Genomic DNA, 20811 nt, shown 5'->3' on the forward strand with positions numbered 1-20811 from the left:
CAACTATTTGATTGAAAGTGATCTTTTTTTTAAATGCATATTTTTGAGTTAAAACGTTAAACTATTTTGTCGAAAATGTATCTTTTAGGTTGAATATTCAACTGTTTAGTTGAAAATTAACATTTTTGTTAAAAATTAATTTTTTTTTGTAAAAAATTCAGCTATTTAGTTGAAACTTCTTTTTGGAAAATTACTATTTTTGAGTTAAAAATTCAACTATTTAGTTGAAAATGAATTTCTCTTGTCGAAATTTTTACTGTTTGGTTGATAATTAATTTTTTTCTTGAAAATTTATAATTTAGGATTAAAAAATTTAACTATTTGGCTGAAAATTCAACTATTTAGTAGAACATATTAACTTGTTTTGATCATTCATATTTTTTATTTAAAAAAATATAATAACAAAGAGCATAATTATATGTTGTTGAAAATTTATCTTTTTGGTTAAAAAATGAACTGTTTGGTTGAAAATAAACTTTTACGTTGAAAATTCACCTGTTATCTGGTAGAAATTTAAATTTTTTTGTTAAAAATGCATATTTTTAGGTTAATTCAATTTAATTCTTTGTTTAAAATTCATATTTTTCGTTAAATATTCAACTAATTTGCTTAGAAAATTCAAGTTTTTTGATTGAAAATTCATCTTTTTGGGAAAAAATTCAACTATTTAGTTCAGAATTATTATTTTTTGTATGTTTTGAAAATTGATATTTCTGGTTAAAAAATTAAACTATTTGGTGGAAAATTAAAGTTTTTTTTTTAATTAAACTATTTTGTCGGAAATTAAACTCTTTTGCTGGAAATTCATATTTTTAGGTAAAAAAATTTAATTCTTTTGGTTCAAATTCATATTTTTTGACAAATATTCAACTCTTAGTTGAAAAAAAACTTTTTTGTTGAATATTCATCTTTTTGGTAAAAAATCCAACTATTTGGTTCGAAATTATTATTTTTTTGTTTTGAAAATTAATATTTCTGGGCAAAAAATTAAACTATTTTTCTGAAAATTAATTTCTTTTCTTAAAAATTTCACTCATAGGTTGAGATTTAACTTTTTTGGTAAAAATTTATATTGCTACGTTAAAACATTAAACTATTTGGCTGAAAATGAATCTTTTTGTTGAAAATTCATATTTTTGGGTGAAAAATAACGTAATAAAAAACAACATAAATATAATTAATTTGCAGAACTCCTGAAAATGAAACGAAGAATCCAAAGAACACATTTGGACAACCACCATTATATGTTCCTACTGTAATTTGAAAAAAGATGTAAAAATTCCTAAATAATAAATCAAGCAATTTGTTGCTAAAAAAAAAAAATAATTTTTATGTGTTATTTTTTAGAAAATTTTTATCTTTTTCAAATTACAATAGGAACGTTTTATCGTGGTTGACCAAATTAGCTTAAAAATTAGTCAATAATTCCTTTTTTTTTTGTTAAAAATTAACTTTTTCATTGAAAATTCAAAAGTTTGGTTAAAAATTACGTTTTTTGTTAGAAATGCATATTTCGGGTTAAAAATTAAACTCCTTTGTTGAAAATTAATCTTTCTGGTTACAAAATTGAACTGTTTGGTTGAAAATTAACTTTTTCTTTAAAAATTGAATTACATGGTTGAAAAAAGCCTTTTTTTAAAGATGCATAATTATGGGTTAAAAATTGAATAATTTCATTTAAAATTCATATTTTTGGTTAAATATTCAACTGTTTGGTTGAAAATTAACTTTTTCGTTGAAGATTCATGTTTGCATGTTAAAAACTTAACTATTTTGAAAAAATTCGTCTTTATTAAAAACATTTGATCTTTGTTAGTTACAAATCTAATTGGTTAAAAATAAATTGTTTTTGGTTGAGGATTCAATTATTTTGTTGAAAATTCGTCTTTTTATAAGAACTTAACAGTTTTTATGATTTAAATATTAAAGATGTATCACAAATTTTTCATTCAGAAGTCATCTTTCTCAATCTAATATCTAACTAATATCGTTAAAAAAAAACTTTTTTGTTGAAATTTTGATTTTTTGGTATATATCTAAAATCTTCAAATATATTTTTCAGTTTTCTCAATATTCTTAGAAAAATTATATGTATATAACCTTAAAAACGAATAAATATAAAAAATTATAAATGCGCTAACATTAGAAAATATCGGTGAAATAAATAATAGACTTTATGAAAATATCTATAAAAATGTTTGTCAATTAAATTATTATGAAACAAGATCAAAATTTCAAATCTGGCGCCAAGGCTATCCGAAAGTTTCAAAACGTATAAATTCCTGAAACGACACATTGCCAAAAAAAAATAGATTATTCGAAATTTGCATTAAAAATGATTTGTCCCCTGAAATTGACTAAAAAACAACAGGTGTAAAGTTAAAAATTTAAATAAATATTCATTTCCCGCCAACCTTAATTTCCAACCGTCGGTACGCCGATTGGTAGCAACATCTCACCTCCAAAGTTCCTATCTGTATAACGCCGTCAGTGCGTCAGTCAGGACAAGCCCTCCGCTCTCGAAAAGCAGCAAACTCGAGGGTCTTTCAGCAACTTTCGTAACGTCGTGTCAGTTTAAAAAATCTTCTTTCACCCATTTTTCCCAACAATTCAAGCACAGTGAATATAATTTCAGAAAAAGGAGGCCAAGAAAGTACTTTTACTGCTCACGCATCCTCCACTTTTTGCAATGATGCGAAGTTTCCAGGAAGCGCGTTGTTAATGGAACACAATTTATTTATTCAATTTTCTCTAGTAATTGGTGAGTATTTAATATATTTTTGTAATTTTCACAATAAGGGGAAATAAGTAAACAATAGACTGAAAAAATGTCACTATAATGGGTTCAGGAATTTGACTTATTTTTATCCAACGTCGTTTTTCGTGAAACATAACCTAATTTGACACTGATCGTCGAAACTGTTACGGAATTTTACCACAAAAATTGCACAATGTTGACGGATTTGTACTTGTTTATTTTGCTTGGTCCTTGCTTTTTTTTCAATCTAATCTTCGAAAATGATGTAAATTAGAGAGAAATGTGTTTGTGAAGTGAAACCGTTCCAAGTTACTTTTCTCAAATTTTCACGAAATTTGTAGTTTTGATGCCTTCTAAAAGTTTTGTTTTTTATTTAAGCGATGAATTTGGGGGTGAAAAGTAAGTATTTTGTGTAAAATAGTGCTTTTGGGTGTTTTTAAGTGTAAAATGTTTGAAATAAGTGAAGCTACGTATTTTTACGTCAAGGCCAATCAATAATTGTGGGTGACGAGATGGAGGTCAAAAATCTGTAATTAGTTTGACAAATGTAGGTAGTTTGGTCATTAATTTACAGTCTAATTAAAAAATGTTTCTAAAGTCTTTTGAAAAACGAAAAAAAAAATTAATTTTTATTATTTGAACGTAGAAAAGTCCTTGAATTTTCTTAATGGTTCTAGAATTTTCTATTTCTATTAGGTATCGGTTGACGAGCGACTTTTTTTGTTCAAAATTCATATTTTTGTGATTGGCAAATTGAACTAGTTGGTTGGAAATTAATTTTTTGGTTGAAAATTCGTATTTTTGGGTTAAAAAATTTAACTGTTTGGTTGAAAATTAACTATTCGTTTGATGATTACATTTTTTGTTACAAATTAATATGTTTGGGTTGAAAAATTAAAGAATTAGGTTGAACATTCGTATTTTTGTGTTAAAAATTTAAACTATTTTGTTAAGGAATAATTTCTTAAGGTTAAAAATTCAACCATTTGTTTGACAATTGACTTTTTTGTTGAAAATTCATATTTTTGCTGGTCGAAAATTAAACTATTTTGTTGAAAAATCATCTTTTTGGTTAAAAAATCATATTTTTTGTTGCTAATTCATATTTTTGATTTAAAAAATTAAACTATTGTAAAATTAAACTGAATTTGAAAATTAATTTTGTTGTTGTTAAAAATTTAACTATTCGATTCAAAATTACCTCTTTTTTTATTAAAAAATAATATTTGTATGCTATAAAATTAACTACTTTGTCAAAAAATTATCTTTTTAGTTAAAAATTCAACTATTGAGTTGAAAATTAAACTATTATGTTAAAAAATAATTTTCTTAGTTGGAAATTCATCTTTTTGGTTTTAAATTAATTTTTTTGTTGAAAATTCAATCTTTTTTTGGATAGAAAATTAAACTTTTTGGGTAAAAATTTAACAATTCGTTTGAAAATGACGTTTTTTTTATTAAAAATTAAGATTTGTGTGCCAAAAAATTAAACTACTTTGTTGAAAATTCATTTTTTTGGATTAACATTTAACTATTGGTTTGAAAATTATCTTTTTTTTTAATTATTTTTTCTGTGTGAAAGAATTAGACCATTTTGTTGAAAATTTATATTTTTCTTGGTAGAAAATTAAACATTTTGGTTAAAAATTTAACTATTCTATTGATAATTACATTTTTTGTTACAAATTAATGTTTGGGTTGAAAAATTAAAGCATTTGGTTGAACAATCGTATTTTTGTATTAAAAAATTCAACTATTTTGTTAGCAAATAATTTTTTTAGTATAAAAATTCAACTATTTTTTTAACAATTTACTTGTTTGTTGAAAATTAATTTTTGGGTTGAAAATTCGTATTTTTGGGTTAAATAATTTAACTGTTTGGTTGAAAATGAACTATTTTGTTAAAAATTCATCTATTTGGTTGCAAATTAATTTTGTTGTTGAAAAATAATATTTTTTGTAGATGGAAAATTAAACTTTTTTGTAAAAATTTAACAATTCGTTTGAAAATGACGTTTTTTTATTAAAAATTAAAATTTTTGTGACAAAAAATTAAACTACTTTGTTGAAAATTCATTTTTTTGGATTAAAATTTAACTATTGGTTTGAAAATTATCTTTTTTTTTTTAATTATTTTTTCTGGGTGAAAGAATTAGACCATTTTGTTGAAAATTTATATTTTTCTTGGTAGAAAATTAAACATTTTGGTCAAAAATTTAACTATTCTATTGATAATTACAATTTTTGTTACAAATTAATACGTTTGGGTTAAAAAATTATAGCATTTGGTTGAAAATTCGTATTTTTGTGTTAAAAAGTTCAACTATTTGTTTGACAATTGACTTTTTTGTTGAAAATTCATATTTTTTTGGTTGAAAATTAAACTATTTTGTTGAAAATTCATCTTTTTGGTTAAAAATTCATATTTTTTGTTGCTAATTCATATTTTTGAGTTAAAAAATTAAACTATTGTAAAATTAAACCGAATTTGAACATTCATCTTTTTGATTAAAAATTGATATATTTGGTTAAAAATTAATTTTTTGTTTAAAAATTTAACTATTCGAGTGAAAATTACCTTTTTTTTATTCAAAATTAATATTTGTATGCTATAAAATTAACTACTTTGTCGAAAATGCATCGTTTTAGTTTAAAATATTGAGTTGGAAATGAAACTATTATGTTAAAAAATCATTTTCTTAGTTGAAAATTCATTTTTTTGGTTGAAAATTCAATCTTTTTCTGAATAGAAAATTAAACTTTTTTGGTAAAAATTTAACAATTCGATTGAAAATGACGTTTTTTTATTAAAAATTAAAATTTGTGTGCCAAAAAATCTAACTACTTTGTTGAAAATTCATCTTTTTGATTAAAAATTAATCTGTTTGGGTTAAAAAATTCAAGAATTTTGTTGAAAATTCATATTTCTTGTGGATGAAAAATTAATCTGTTTTGTTAAAAATTTAACAATTCGGTTGAAAATTACCATTTTTTTTTTATTAAAAATTAATATTTGTATGGTATAAAATTAAACGACTTTGTCGAAAATTCAATTTTTAGTTGAAAATTCAACAATTGAATTAAAAATTAAATTATTGCGTTGAAAAATAATTCTCATAGTCGAAAATTCAACTATTTGGTTGACAATTGACTTTTTTTGTTAAAAATTAATCTTTTTGGTTAAAACTTCAATTATTTAGTTTAAACGTAATATTTTTTGTTGATAATTCATATTTTTGAGTCAAAAAATGTAACTATTTTGTTAAAGATTCATCTATTTAGTTAAAAATTTAACTATTCGGTTAAAAAATGTTTTTTTTAAATTAAAAATTAATATTTACGGGTTAAAAAATTATACCATTTCGTTGAGAATTCCTCTTTTTGGTTCAAATTAAAATATTAGCTTGAAAATTAACTTTTTTTGTTGTTAAAAATGTATATTTTTGTGGATGTAAAATTAAACTATTAAGTTGAAAATTAATTTGGTTGAAAATTCGTCTTTTTGGATCAAAATTAAATTTTTTGTTGAAAATTCATGTTTTTTGTGGATAGAAAATTAATCTTTTTTGTTAAAAATTTAGCTATTCGATTAAAAATGACGTTTTTTTTTATCAAAAATTAATATTTTTATGATAAAAAATTAAAATACTTTGTTGAAAGTTCATCTTTTTAGTTGAAAATTCAACTATTTGGTCGATAGTTGACTTTTTTGTTAAAAATTCAGATTTTTATTGGTTGAAAATTAAACTATTTGGTGGGAAATTCATCTTTTGGCTTTAAACTTCATCTATTTGGTTGAAAATAAATTTTTTTGTTGAAAATTCAGGTTTTTTGTGGATGGAAAATTAAACTTTTTGCTTAAAAATTAATATTTATATGCTAAAAAATTAAAATACTTTGTTGGAAATTCATCTTTTTAGTTAAAAATTCAACCACTGAGTTGAAAATTAAAATTCGTTGTTAAAAATGCATATTTTTGTGGATGCAAAATTGAACTATGAATTTAAAGTCATCTTTTTGGTTCAAATTTTAACTATTCAGTTATGAGTGACCTTTTTTATTAAAAATTAATTTGTTTCGGTTAAAAAATTAATGCATTTTGTTGAAAATTCGTCTTTTTCGATTAAATGAAACTATTTGGTTGAAAATTCATTCTTTTAGTTAAAAATTTAACTACTCAGTTGAAAATTACTTTTTAATAAAAATTAATATGTTTGGGTTAAAAAATTTAACTTTTTTGTTAAAAAATCATTTTTCGGTTGAAAAATTAATTTTTTTGTTAAAAATGCATGTTTTGGTTTAAAAATTAAACTATTTTGTTAGAAATTCTTCTTTTTTGTTAATAAGTTATCTATTTTGTTGAAAATAGATTTTTTTGTTAATTATTAATATTTTTAGGTCAAAAAATTAAAATATTTTGTTAAAAATTAATTTGTTTTTGTTAAAAATTGTGATTTTTGTGGGAGATAATTAAACTATTTTGTTGAAAATTCATCTTTTTCGTTAAAGATTTAACTGGTTTGATAAATTCATCTTTTTATTTAAAAAATTCAGATATTCAGTTCAAAATTCATCCTTTTAGTTAGAAATTTAATTATGCTGCTGAAAATTACGTTCTTTATTAAAAATTGATATTTTTCGGTGGAAAAATTAATCTGTTTTGTTAGAAATTCATCTTTTTGGTTAAAAATTAATCTATTTCGTTGAAAATGTATGGTTTTGTTTAAACATTTAACTATTTGTTTGAAAATTACCTTTTTTATTAAAAATTAATATGTTTGGGTTATAAATTAGACTATTTTGTTAAAAGTTCCGCTTTTTGTTTAAAAATTAAACAATTTGGTTGAAAATTAACTTTTTTTGTTGAAAATTCATATTTTTGTGGATGGAAAGTTAAACAATTTGGTTGAAAATTAACTTTTTTTTGTTAAAAATGCATGTTTTTGTGTTAAAAAATTAAACTATTTGGTTGAAAATTAACTATTTTGTTTAAATTCATCTTTTTGGTTAAAAATGTATCTATTTGTTTGAAAAGCAATTTGTTGTAAATTCATCTTTTTGGTTAAAAATGTAACTATTCGTTTGAAAATTACCTTTCTTAGTAAAGATTATTTCTTCTGGGTGAAAGAATTAGACCATTTTATTGAAAATTAACTTTTTTATTGAAAATTCATATTTTTGCGGATGGAAAATTAAATTATTTAATTGAAAATATATCTTTTTGGTTCAAAATTTGTCCATTCGGTTTGAAAATTACATTTTTTGTTAAAAATGTATGTGTTTAGGTTAAAAAATTGAAGGATTTGGTTGAAAATGTGTCCTTTTCGTTAAAAATCCAACTATTTCGTTGAAAATTAATTTTGTTGTTGAACATTCGTATTTTTGTATTAAAAAATTTAACTTTTTTGTTAAAAATTAATTTTTTTGATTGAAAATTCATATTTTTCAGGGTTGAAATTTTAAATATTTTGTTGTTCATCCATTTTTTCAGTAAAAAATTCAACTATTCAGTTGAAAATTTATCTTTTTGTTTAAAAATTTAACTATTCTGTAACTGTTGGATAAAAATGCATCAGTTTCGTGGAAAATTAATTTTTTGCTGAAGTCATATTTTGGTTTGAAAATACAATTTTTATAGAGAAACTTCGTCTCTTGACTACAAGGTTCCACAAATTAGATCAAACTTTTATTTCTTTCTTGAGTGAAAAATCTATATTTGTTAAAAATTTGTCCTTTTTAGTTTTAAACATATTTTTGTTGTATAAATATCACCTTTTTCGATTGAATTATAAACTATAACACTTTTTTCTTGGGAATTTATTTTTTTATGTTGAAAATTCAACTATTATGTGTGAAATTTAATTATTTTGCGTATAAATTCAAGCATTTTGTGAAAAATTCACTTTTATAGTACAAAGTCGTTTTCTTTTGATGAATTGACCTTTTTTAACTATTAAAATTAAAGTTTTTTTTTTTAATATCAACTGCTACATTTTTATTCAGAATTGTTCAATTTTTTTATTGTTTTTTTTTTTTTTAATGAAAACATAATTATTTCAGTTGATTATACCTTCGCTTTGGTTAAAAATTCATCTTTTTAGTTACAAATTATTTTATTTAATCAAAAATTGAACCATTTAATTTTGTTGTTTTTGACATTTTTTTTTAAATTGAAAATTCGTCTTTTTTGGTAGAAATTAATTTTTATTGTTGAAAACTCATCTTTTTGATTTAAAAATTAAAATGTTCCAATTGAATATTGATATTTTTCAGTTGAAAATTTATCTTTTTGGTTTAAAATAAAGTTTTATAATCTAGAATAGATTTCTGTGATCTATAACAAAGTTTCATAATCTAGAATAAAGTCGAGAATCTAAAATACAATTGTAGAATCAAGTTCTAGAGTCTAAAATAGAGTTTTGGAAATAAAAATAAACTTCTAAAATCGAGATTAATGTCCAGATTCTAAAATACAGTTTAGAATAAATTTAAAAAATCTTGAATAGAGTTCTAGAACCCGGGATAACGTTTTATAATGTACAATAAATTTCTAGAATCTAAAATACAATTCTAGAATAAGCTTCTAAAATGTAGAATGAAGTTTTAGTATCTAGAATAAAGTTCTAGAATAAATTTCTAAAATCTAATAAAGATCTAGAACCTAGAATAAAGTTTCAGAATCGAGAAAAAAGTCTAGAATCTAAAATACAATTGTAGAATAAAGTTCTAGAATCTAAAATAGAGTTTTGGAAATAAAAATAAACTTCTAAAATCGAGATTAATGTCCAGATTCTAAAATACAGTTTAGAATAAATTTAAAAAATCTTGAATAGAGTTCTAGAACCCGGGATAAGGTTTTATAATGTATAATAAAGTTCTAGAATCTGAAATACAATTCTAGAATAAGCTTCTACAATATAGAATGAAGTTTTAAGATCTAGAATAAAGTTCTAGACTAAATTTCTAAAATCTATAATGAAGTTCTAGAAGCTAGAATAAAGTTTTATGATCTAGAATAGACTTCTATAATCTATAATAAAATCTACAATATAAAATACAATTGTAGAATAAAGTTCTAGAGTCTAAAATAGAGATTTAAAAACAAAAATGAACGTCTAAAATCGATAATAAATTTCTAGATTCTAAAATCCGGAATAACGTTTTACAATGCATAATAAAATTCTAGAATAAATTTCTAAAATCTATAATGAAGTTCTAGAACCTAGAATAAAGTTTTATAATCTAGAATAGACTTCTAGAATAAAGTTTCATAATTTAGAAAAAAAGTCTAGAATCTAAAAGAGTTTTAGAAACAAAAATAAACTTCTAAAGTCGAGAATACAGTTCTAGGTTCTAAAATACAGTTTTAGAATAAATTTCTAAGATCGTGAATAGAGTTCTAGAAACCGGAATAAGGTTTTATAATGTATAATAAAGTTCTAGAATCTAAAATACAATTCTAGAATAAGCTTCTACAATCTATAATGAAGTTTTAGGATCTAGAATAAATTTTTAAAATCTAAAATAAAGTTCTAGAACCTAGATTAAATTTCTAGAATAAAGATTCATAATCTCGATCTAGAATCTAAAATACAATTGTAGAACAAAGTTCTAGAATCTCAAATACAATATTAAAATAAACTTCAAAAATCTGGAATAAAGTTTTAGGATCTAGAATAAAGTTGTAGAATCTATAATAAGGTTCTAGAATAAAGTTTTAGAATCTAGAATAAAATTGACGTACGGCCGCTTGCGTAATTTAAGGATGGCCCCTAATATGATTGTTCAGAAGATTATTTTTCGGTTTCAGCATAGATTTGAGATTCGTACGAGTACTGGTGTTTATTGATCGTCTTCATACTCGCCAAGACGTACCACTCAGCGCTAGACCGGTGAGTTTCCACACACAATATTGCTTGGTAGTACAGCGGACACTCAAAGTCAACTAACCATGTCTGTACAAAGTGTTGCTCTGGCATCTCTCACGGCCACGTATACCGACTCGGAGGGCGAGGACGGTGTGGAAGATGACCATCAGGAGACCTCAAATACTCCCCGGGGGGCTGCCCCGTACAATAACCAAGTGGGTCAGCCCCAGGTTGTCTTCAACAGTAGTCCCATATCTGGTCGATCGACTTCACACAGTCCTATCGTCAGTTCCAACTTCACTGGGACGAGACATATCATCTCGTCGTATAACGCACCCATCTTAGTAACGGAAGTGACCTCGAGGGTGCAGAGATTGGTTTCTTATATCGATGACACCATTATCTCCGATGACGAAGGAACTGCTTCTCATTTGATGGAGGGTATGCCAGTCGAAAACGGCCGGCTATCCTCCGCCACTATTGAACAGTCACCCTCTCGTCAGGGGGAATTAGTTTCAGATGGAGAAGCTGACAGCTACGGGGTGATAATCCCGCCCGAGCCGTCCGGCGTCTGTCCGTCCGAGCTGCAGGAAAAGATCACAACTCTCTTCAGGAAAATGGAGTCTGGAGGACTGGACATGAACAAGGTCATTCAGCAGAGGAAGGACTTTAGGAATCCATCCATCTACGAGAAGCTCATCCAGTACTGCAAGATCGACGAACTCGGCTCGAATTATCCGCCGGAGCGATTCGATCCTCTCAAGTGGGGCAAGGACTCCTACTACGAGGAACTCGCCAAGGTACAGAAAGTCGAGATGGAGAAATTGGAGGCGAAAAGGAAGGAGAAGACGAAAATTGAAATTGTCTCGGGTCTTGCGAAGCGACCCAGTTCCTCGTCCACGACGGCGGACGAGGACGCGAAGAAGAGAAAAAGCAAGTGGGACCAGGTCGCGACCGGCGCACCGTCGACGGTTAACAAACCCTCGCTTCTCATTCCTCAACCTACTTTCACAACACTTACCACCTCCGCAACTGGCACCAAAGCCACTGTCATTTCAGCTTTTGGGTCTCTACCAAAGAAAAGACTGTAATCTACCTTTTGTAAATTTTTCTCTGTACATATTCATCGGGGCCCAGTGCCCATTTAATCATCGTCTTATCTCGCTTCTCCAGACCATTGCTCTTACTATTACTGCTGCTGCCGTATAAAATACGAGATTTAACTTTTTTTTTTTCTTTTTTTTCTTGGAACTTGTCATTTAGGAGTGTTATATTCAAAATGTACGGTTTTTCTCTATAATATTTGTAAATTATTAATTGAAAAATTAAGAGAAAAAAAATGTTATTTCTGCGTGAGGGAAGTTTGGTAGTTAAGGAGGGTCGAGCCAGCCGATAAAATACGATCAAATGGGCAACGCTCATTCTCTCCGCATTCTTGCATTTCTAGGGGGCCGCGTCTTGTCTAAAAACTAACCAAGTGATGCAATATCGAAAGTTCTTTATGCAAAATACGTAATAGAGGGAAAATAAAGTTTTTCGATATGGCATCACTCTGCTGTTTTGAAATTTGAACTCCTCTTTCGTCCTCTCTTAGGGGAATATTTAATGAAAATAAAACAGGTTTTGCCGACTGGAACTTTCAGACAGTGGATTATAGCATAATACATTTCTAGAATCTAAAATAAAGTTCTAGAATCAAAAATAAAGTTCGAGAATCTGGAATAAAGTTGTAGAATCTCAAATATAGTTCTAGAATAGAGTTCTGGAATGTCGAATAATAATCTAAAATACAATTCTAGAATAAAGTTATTGAATCTTGAATAAAGTTCCAGAATCGAAAATACAATTCTATAATAAATTTCTAGAATCTAGAATGAAGTTCTATAATCTAAAGTACAATTCTAGAATAAAGTTTTAGAATCTTGAATGTTCTAGAATCTAAATTACAGTTTTATAATAATGTTCTAGAATCTGGAATAAAGTTTTATAATCTAGAATAAAGTTCTAGAATCTAAAATACAATTCTAGAATAAAGATTTAGAATATAGAATAAAGATCTAAGATCGAGAATAAAGTTCTAGAATCTAGATTAGAGTTATAAAATCTGGAATAGTTTTAGAATCTATAATTAAGTTTTAAAATCTAAAATAAAGTTCTATAATCTGGAATAAAGGTCTAGAATCTCGAATAAAGTTTTATAATCCAGAATAAAATTCTAGAATCTAAAATACAATTCCAGAATAAAGTTCTAGAATATAGAATGAAGTTCTAGAGTCTAAAATACAATTCTAGAATCTAAAATACAATTCTAGAAGAAAGTTATAGAATCTAGAATAAAGTCCTAGAATCTAAAATTCAATTCTGGAATTGAATTCTAGGATCGAAAATAAAGTGCTACAATCTGTAATAAAGTTCTAGAATCTAAAATAAGTTCTAAAATCTCGAATAAAGTTTTATAATCTAGAATAATGTTCTAGAATCTAGAGAAAAGTCTTAGAATATATAATAAAGTTCTAGAATGTGTAATAGAGTTCCAGAATCGTGAATAAATTTCTATAATCTAGAATAAAGTTCTATAATAGAGTTCTAGAATCTTGAATAAAGTTTTATAATCTAGAATAAAGTTCTATAATCCAATGAAAATTCTAGCATTTAGAATAAAATTCTAGAAACACCGTTAAATTAATGTTGCGACTTATTGATCGGCGTTGAGAATCGAATTCTGAATTATGTTTTGAGGATTCTAACGATAAAGGGAATATTAACGTAATATTTTAATTAAAAGTTTAGATGAACTTCAATTTCTTTCAAATTATTAAAAATTTCTACGAAATTCTTGGAAATTAAAAAAAGGCGTTCTTTCTCATTTTTTAATATAGCATACGGAATTTTTAAATAATTTCCCAAAATTCTTATTATCCCTGTTTCTTAGTTAATTTGAAATGTTCTAGAGGAATTAAAATTTGTATTTCTTAAATTATTTTTATCCTCCGAATTGAAAAAAAAAAATAATAAGTTATTATTTGTAGGGTCGGCAAAATTTGTGGAACTCTATTTACAAATGACAAAAGTTTAGAAAAAATTTGAAAATTAGAAAACGGAAAGTTTTCTCTGATGAAGAGATTAGTAAGAAAGATCGACTTGGTATGAAAACGCTAAAATTCAACTTTTACCTCATCTGAAAGCCTTTGTTTTTTTAGAATATTTATTTACCGAAGATCTCAAGCTACAGGAGATAAATCAAATGCGGCATGTTCAATCGAATTTCGATGTTAAACACGTTCTCTGTAAAATGATTGTGTAACATTTCTAGTTTCAAAAAAAAAAACTTCTAGAATTTTTTTTTCTCTTTTTTTTTTGGTAAAAAATATAGACAATTTAAAAATGCAAAAGTTCTGAATATGAAATCTAGAGATTTCTATGAATAGCCTGAATTTTTAATGAAGGAATTTTAATTTTTTGGAATAAATCGCTATTTCAAGTTAATATTTTTTTCCTTGGTTTACCGAAAAATTTATTGTAAAAATTCTGCGTGTTTGTTGCAGGGACCTGGCCTTACACTAAATTCTAATTTGATATTAGAAAATGTTTCTGCGAGCCGCCTCTAGATTTTAATTGGACGGAGATTCAATTTAGTTAATCAAATTACCAAACTTACAATTTAGCGAAAGGCTATTTTTATATTATAATTATAATTTTAACTGTGAAAATGAAGGATGTGTAATAATATAAAAAAAACGAGTTTGTTTTTTGAAGCAATCTGGACAGAGGGATTTCTGTACATATTATATATAAACCAAAAAATTTTAAGGAATGTTTAAGGCCTTCTTTAAATTATTTCGATTGTCCCTCATACTGGTTGGTATTTTAATTAATAAATTCCAATGATTTTGTAATTTTTGTTTTTGATTTTTCTTCTTGATTTGCCAATTTTATCAAAATATTTCTTGATTTTACCTTTTTTTTTCTTAGGTTTAAGAATTTTGACATGATTTAAATTTCCCGCTCTTTGGTCACGTGATTTCACATCATTTTTCCGAAATTTGGATTTCTTTGTGAAAACAATACGACTTAGATTAGAAGTATCACACAATAGGGTTTCGAAATGAATTTTATTTGATATAAATCAATTATTTTTAAATGTGTAATAAAAATAGTTATATTTTTGCAATCGTCAATTTTGAGGTTAGGAAAGGCGCGTCCTTTTTTTGGTTTAATTTCTTTTACCAGCCGATAGATAGCGCTAGCTACTTTTGTCACTAATCCGCGAAAATTCAAATTGGATAAATGAAAAATTGCTTTTTTTTTGTACAGATTAATAATAAAAGTTCATAGTTTATTTATTTTAAAATTTTTTATGACTAAAAGTAACAAATTGGATGTTTTACAGAGTTGTTAATTTTTTTTGTCTTGAAAATTTAACAGTTTGGTTGATATTTTTTTCTTCCTAGGCGGAAAAATATTGTTTGTATCAAAATTCAACTATTTTTGTTGATAATTCATCTTTTTGGTTGAATTCAAATGTTGAAAAATGAATCTTCTTCTTTATTTATAATGTTTTTATTCAAAATTCAACTAATTTGTTAAAAAAATCGTCGTTTTGGCTCAATTCGAAGGTTTTTCATTTAGAATTATATTCTTTTTTTGGTTGTAAATTCTACTTTTTTGATAGAAAATTATTCTTCTTGGTTAAAAAATTAATGTATTTGATTGAAAATTTAATTCTTCTGGTTTTGAAATTAAATATTTCTTTTTAAAATCTTTTTATTTTTTTTTTTTTTTTTTGCTTAAAAATTTAGCGTTTTTAGTTGAAATACCTTGCATTTTTTCAATTTTATTGGAAATTTATCATTTTTGTTCAAAATTCTTTTATTTTGTTAAAAATTCGTATTTATTTGGTACAAAATTATGGTTTTGTTTGACAATTTATCTTTTTGGTTGAAAATCTATGTCTGTGTTGAAAATTTAAAAAATTTATTGAAAAATTAGTTTTTTTGTTGAAGTTGCATCTTTTTAGTTTTAAATTCATCTTTTTAGTAGAAAATTAATCTTTTTTTTTTTTTTTAATTCATTTCTTTGGTTTAAAATTTAAATAGATAATTTGGAATTTATTTTTTTAAACTGTAATTTAAACTATTTCACTCTTTTTTTTTTAGATTGATATTTTTTATCATAAATTAATTTCTTTATTTGAAAAGTCGTTTTTTTTTACTGAAAATTATTATTTTTTTTATTAAAATTAATGATTTTTTCTTAAATAAAAACCAAAACCATGCCATTTTTGATTAAAAATTCACCTGTTTTGTAAGAAAGTTAATTTCCTTTTTTGAAAAATTATTTTTTTAAAGTTAAAAATTTAGCTTTTTAGTCAAAAAAATAATTTCTTTGACTTTAAAGTTAATTTTTTTGAAATTTTTTTTTTTCGCTACGAATTCAACTATGTGGATAAAAATTCAATTTTTGTGGTAGAAAATAATTATTTTTTTTAGAAACTGTACCCTTTTTTAGTTTTATATTCGTCTTTTAAATATAAAATTAATATATTTGCCTGAAAATTCATCCTTTTCGTTAAAAATTAATATTTTGAGTTAAAAAATAAGTTATTTTATTCAAAATTTGTTTTGTTTTTTTTAAATAACTTTCTTTCGTTTTAAATTAGTATTTTAATTAGAAAATTAATCTTCTAATTTGAAAAATAATTTTTTTTATATTGAACTTTTTTTTTAAATTTCGTCTTTTTTAGTAGAAAATTATTCCTCTTGTTTAAAAATGCATTTTTGTTGAATAATCGAAATTTTTCTTTTGGTTGAAAATTCGGTTTTCTTTTTATTTGAAAGTTTATCTTCTTTAGTTCCAAATTCATTTTTTTGTTCAAAATTTCGTTTTTTTTTTTTAATATTGAAATTTAATTTTTTCCTAAACTTGAAGTTATAATTTCAATTTCTGGGTGAAAATTTATCTTTTTTAGTTTATAGTTAAACTAATACGGTTGAACATTCTTTTTTTTTAATAGAAAATTAATATCCTTGTTTAAAAATTCATTTTTTTCGGACGAAAATTGACCTTTTTTAGTTAAAAATTAAAACTAGTCAAAAATTGAGTTATTTTTTTGTAAATTCGTTTTTTTTTTGCTTGAAAATCCATCTTTTTGGTTGAAAATTAATTTTCGAAGATTTATAATTTTAGTTGAAAATTCATGTCTGTTCATTTCTTTGATTTTAAATGAACTATTCTTATAAAAATAGGTTGCTTTTTCTTGCAAATTTATCGTTTTTAGTTGATGCTTTTATTTTGTTAAAAATTCGTCTTTTTTTTGTTCAAAAATATTTTTTGTTTTTGAAAATTCATGTCAGCATTGAAAATTTAAATATTTATTTTTAAAAAACTTTTTTTTTTAATGTGAACTTTTTGTTGAAAATTCTTTTTTTTTTTTAGTTTGAAAATTTAATTATTTTGTTGAAAATTTTGTTGTATTGAAAATTTGTTTTTTAACCTGAAAACGTAGCTGTTCCATATTTTTTTGAAAAATTTAATTTTTTACGCTCTTATAATAATAAGAAGGTATCATTTATTATTAAATTCTTATTTTTACTCGAAAATTAATTTTCGTGCTTGAAAAATAAATTCATTTATTGTTTAAAAGTCTATTTTTTCGTGAAAAATTCATTTCCTTAGTTTTAGAATGAAACTATATTTTGTTCAAAATTCGTTTTTTGTTTGTTTTCGTTGAAAATTGATCCTTTTTAGTTGTTGAATTTCCCTATTTTTTGAAAATTAAATTTTTTCCACTGAAAATTTGGCTATTCCACTTTTTATTATAAATTTTTATAATTTTTCATTAATCCAAATTGAATTTTCGCGGGATTTTGTCTCAAGCAGCTAGCGCTAGCTAGCGGCGGTAATAATGCAATCAACCAATCAACTCTTTCAGGTGAAAACTGCACAAAAAAGATGGCGAAAGTCACTCCCAGTCAGACTGACAGTGCCTTCGTCTGTTTTTAATCATTTTTAAACAATAAAGCAACAATTACAAAGATGTCAAATCGTGATCCTGACAATTTAATGGTTACAAATGTCGATAAATTTGATTATTTATTTAAAATCGTTTTAATAGGCGATTGTGGCACGGGAAAAACTTGTGTCGTTCAAAGATTTCGATCTGGAAATTTTATAGAAAGGCATGGAAGCACGATTGGAGTTGATTTTTCACTTAAAACTGTTATAGTCGATGGTAAAAAAGTTAAGGTAGGTTTTTTAATCTTGATTATTTATTCGAAAGTCGCAACAGTAAAAATGTCACGTGATGGGAAAGAGTTCGAGAAGTAACCTTGTACTCGTTTTTTTTTTAATCTTTGATTTCGTTTAGTGTTTACAATATTGAATTTTTTGTTTTTTTTATTGGTGAATTTTAATTATATTTCATGACTTACGAGTTTGTTTTTTAATGCAAAGAATCTTTTTGAAATGGGTTTATGAAGGTTATGTTATGAGTCACGATCTTATTTTGAGGTTATACTTATTTTGTTTACTGTTTTCATTTTCTTTTTCAAGTCTGAAATGTGTAATTTGGAAATGAGTCGTATTGTTTATGAACAATGGATATTGAGATATCTGGTTAATAATTCTGTTGTTTTTTTTATTATTATTTAAAGAACTTTATTTTTTAAATTCGTGATTTTTACTAGAAAAATGTTCCTTTTGTTTGGAAATTAATTTTTCGAACTGAAAATTAAACTATTCTATTATTTTTATTAATTTATTTTTTTAGTTGAAAATTAATCTTTAGTTGAAACGTCGTTGATTTTTCTTTCGAATGACAATTATTTTTGTTAAAAACTAATTATTATTTTTTCCGATTTAATAAACATTCCATTTGTTGTTAAAAGTTTATTTTTTCAAATTAAGAATTGATCTATATGATTGAAATGCATATTTTTTAAAGAAAATTATTCTTGTTTAAAATTAATCTTTTTAGTTGAAAATTGTACTATTTTGTTAAAATTTTTTTTTAATTAATTGGTTTAATTGAAAATCAATCTCCTTATTTGAAATTTGATCTTTTTGGTTAAAACTTGAACTTTTTTTCTTGAAATTCATCTTTTTGGTAGAAATTTATTCCTTTTGTTTAAAAAATTATAATTTCGTTTGCCATCCGTCTTTTTTTTAAATTAGTTTCCTAGTTAAAAATTAAAAAAATATATTCTTCTTTTTTAAGTTAATCTTTTTTAGTTAAAAATTTATTTCCTTGGTTAAATTTCTAGCCAAAAAATTATCTTTTTTATTTAAGATTTCAACTGTATGGTTGAAATCTCATATTCTTTGGTAAAAAATTGTTCTCTTTGTTTGAAAATTTACTTTCTTAAATTTACATTTGTCTTTTTTAATTAATTAATTAATCTATTTGTTTCAAAATTCATCCTTTTGTTTCAAACTTGATCTTTTTAAATTAAAAATTAATCTCTAGCTAAAAATTGAGTAATTAAAAAAAAAAATTTTACGAAATTTTTCAAAGAAAAATGTAGCTATTCTATTTTTAGTTAAAAATTCACCTTTATTCGTCTTATTGGTTAATCATTGAACTTTTTTGGAAAAATTCATTTTTTTTATGTTGAAAATTCTCTTTTTTAGTTGAAAATTAATTTCTTTGGTTTTAAAATTAAATACTTTTTTGAAATTTCGTTTTTTTTATGTTGAAATTTAATTTTTTCGTTCACCTGAAAATTGTACTATTCCATTTCTGGGTAAAAATCTATATTTTAATTAAAAAATTCAACTATATGTTTGAAAATTCATCTTTTTTGGTAAAAAATCATTCTTTTTGTTTGAAAATTTACTTTTTAAAATTTATATTCGTCTTTTTAATAGAAAATTAATCTATTTTTTTCAAATTTATTCTTTTGTTTCAAAATTGATCTTTTTTATTTAAAAATTAATTATTTTAGCTAAAAATTGAGTTAAATTTTTGAAAATTGGTAGTTTTCTTTTAAATTGAAAATTTGTTTTTTTTTTTAATCGACAATTTAAATTTTTTAATCTTATTATTGTTTTTTTATAGAAAGTTAATTTTCTTGTTTGAAAATTCATCTTTTTTACTGAACGTTAAACTTTTTTGAAAAATTAGTTTTTTGAAAATTCAGCTTTTTAGTTGAAAATTCATTTTCTTTTTCGTGGAAAATGTATCTTTTTTAGTTTTATATTCGTCTTTAATAGAAAATTTATATCCTTGTTTGAACAGTCATCTTTTTCGGTGAAAAGTAATCTTTTCAGCTAAAAAGTGAGTTATTTTTTTTATTTTATTTTATTTTTTTTGAAAATTTATTTTTTCAAATGAAAATTCAGCTACTTTCTTTTTAGTTGATACCTTTATTCGTCTTTTTGGTTAAACACAGAATTTTTTTTTAATTCGTTGTTTTTTGTTGAAAATTTATCTTTTATAGTTGAAAATTAAATATTTGTTTAACAATTCGTTTTTTATGTTGAAATTAAATTTTTTCCATAATTGAAAATTTACTTTTTTGAATTTATATTCGTCTTTTTTACTGAACGTTAAACTTTTTTGAAAAATTAGTTTTTTTGAAAATTCAGCTTTTTAGTTGAAAATTCATTTTCTTTTTGGTGGAAAATTATTCTTTTTCGTTGCAAATGTATCTTTTTTAGTTTTATATTCGTCTTTAATAGAAAATTTATACCCTTGTTTGAAAATTCATCTTTTTCGGTGTAAAGTAATCTTTTTTAGTTAAAAATTGAATTTTTTTGTTTGAAAATTCGTTTTTTTTATTTGAAAATTTATTTTTTCAAATGAAAATTTAACTATTCTATTTTTAGCTGAAAATTGACCTTTATTCGTCTTTTTGGTTTAACGTCGAGTTTTTGTTTTTAAATTCGTTGTTTTTTTTTTAGTTGAAAATTAAATATTTGTTTAAAACTTTTTTTTTATAAGTTTAAATGAAATTTTTTTCCATCACCTGAAAATTTAACTATTCCATTTCTGGGTAAAATTTGATCTATTTTAGTTGAGAATTCAACTATGTTTGAAAATTCATCTTTTTTGGTAGAAAATTATTCTTTTTGTTTAAATTTTTAAATTTTGTTATTGTTTTTCTATAGAAAGTTAATTTCCTTGTTTGAAAATTCATCTTTTTTACTGAACGTGAAACTTTTTTAAAAATTTAACTTTTTAGTTGA

The 20811-nt window shown here is 23.9% G+C and overlaps 2 protein-coding genes across 2 annotated transcripts in view; both read left to right on the plus strand.

Moving 5' to 3' along the window:
- Nucleotides 1-2502: 2502 nt before the first annotated feature.
- Nucleotides 2503-14430, plus strand: LOC117172780 (SAP30-binding protein). Its single transcript, XM_033360991.1, has 2 exons — nucleotides 2503-2761; nucleotides 10569-14430. The coding sequence occupies exon 2, from the start codon at nucleotides 10710-10712 to the stop codon at nucleotides 11715-11717; it is 1008 nt and encodes a 335-aa protein (XP_033216882.1). The 5' UTR covers nucleotides 2503-2761; nucleotides 10569-10709; the 3' UTR covers nucleotides 11718-14430.
- Nucleotides 14431-17574: 3144 nt separating this feature from the next.
- Nucleotides 17575-20811, plus strand: part of LOC117172700 (ras-related protein Rab-43-like) — a 24547-nt gene continuing 21310 nt past the window's right edge. Inside the window, exon 1 of the mRNA XM_033360855.1 lies at nucleotides 17575-17871. Coding sequence (XP_033216746.1) covers nucleotides 17662-17871 — 210 coding nt within the window. The 5' untranslated portion in view covers nucleotides 17575-17661. The remainder of the gene's footprint in view (nucleotides 17872-20811) is intronic.

The sequence above is a fragment of the Belonocnema kinseyi genome, chromosome 5 (assembly GCF_010883055.1).
Source record: "Belonocnema kinseyi isolate 2016_QV_RU_SX_M_011 chromosome 5, B_treatae_v1, whole genome shotgun sequence".
NCBI lineage: Eukaryota > Metazoa > Arthropoda > Insecta > Hymenoptera > Cynipidae > Belonocnema > Belonocnema kinseyi.

Excerpts from the sequence above, each read along its gene's own strand:
- LOC117172780 (XM_033360991.1), top strand. The coding sequence starts at position 10,710 with ATGTCTGTACAAAGTGTTGCTCTGGCATCTCTCACGGCCACGTATACC.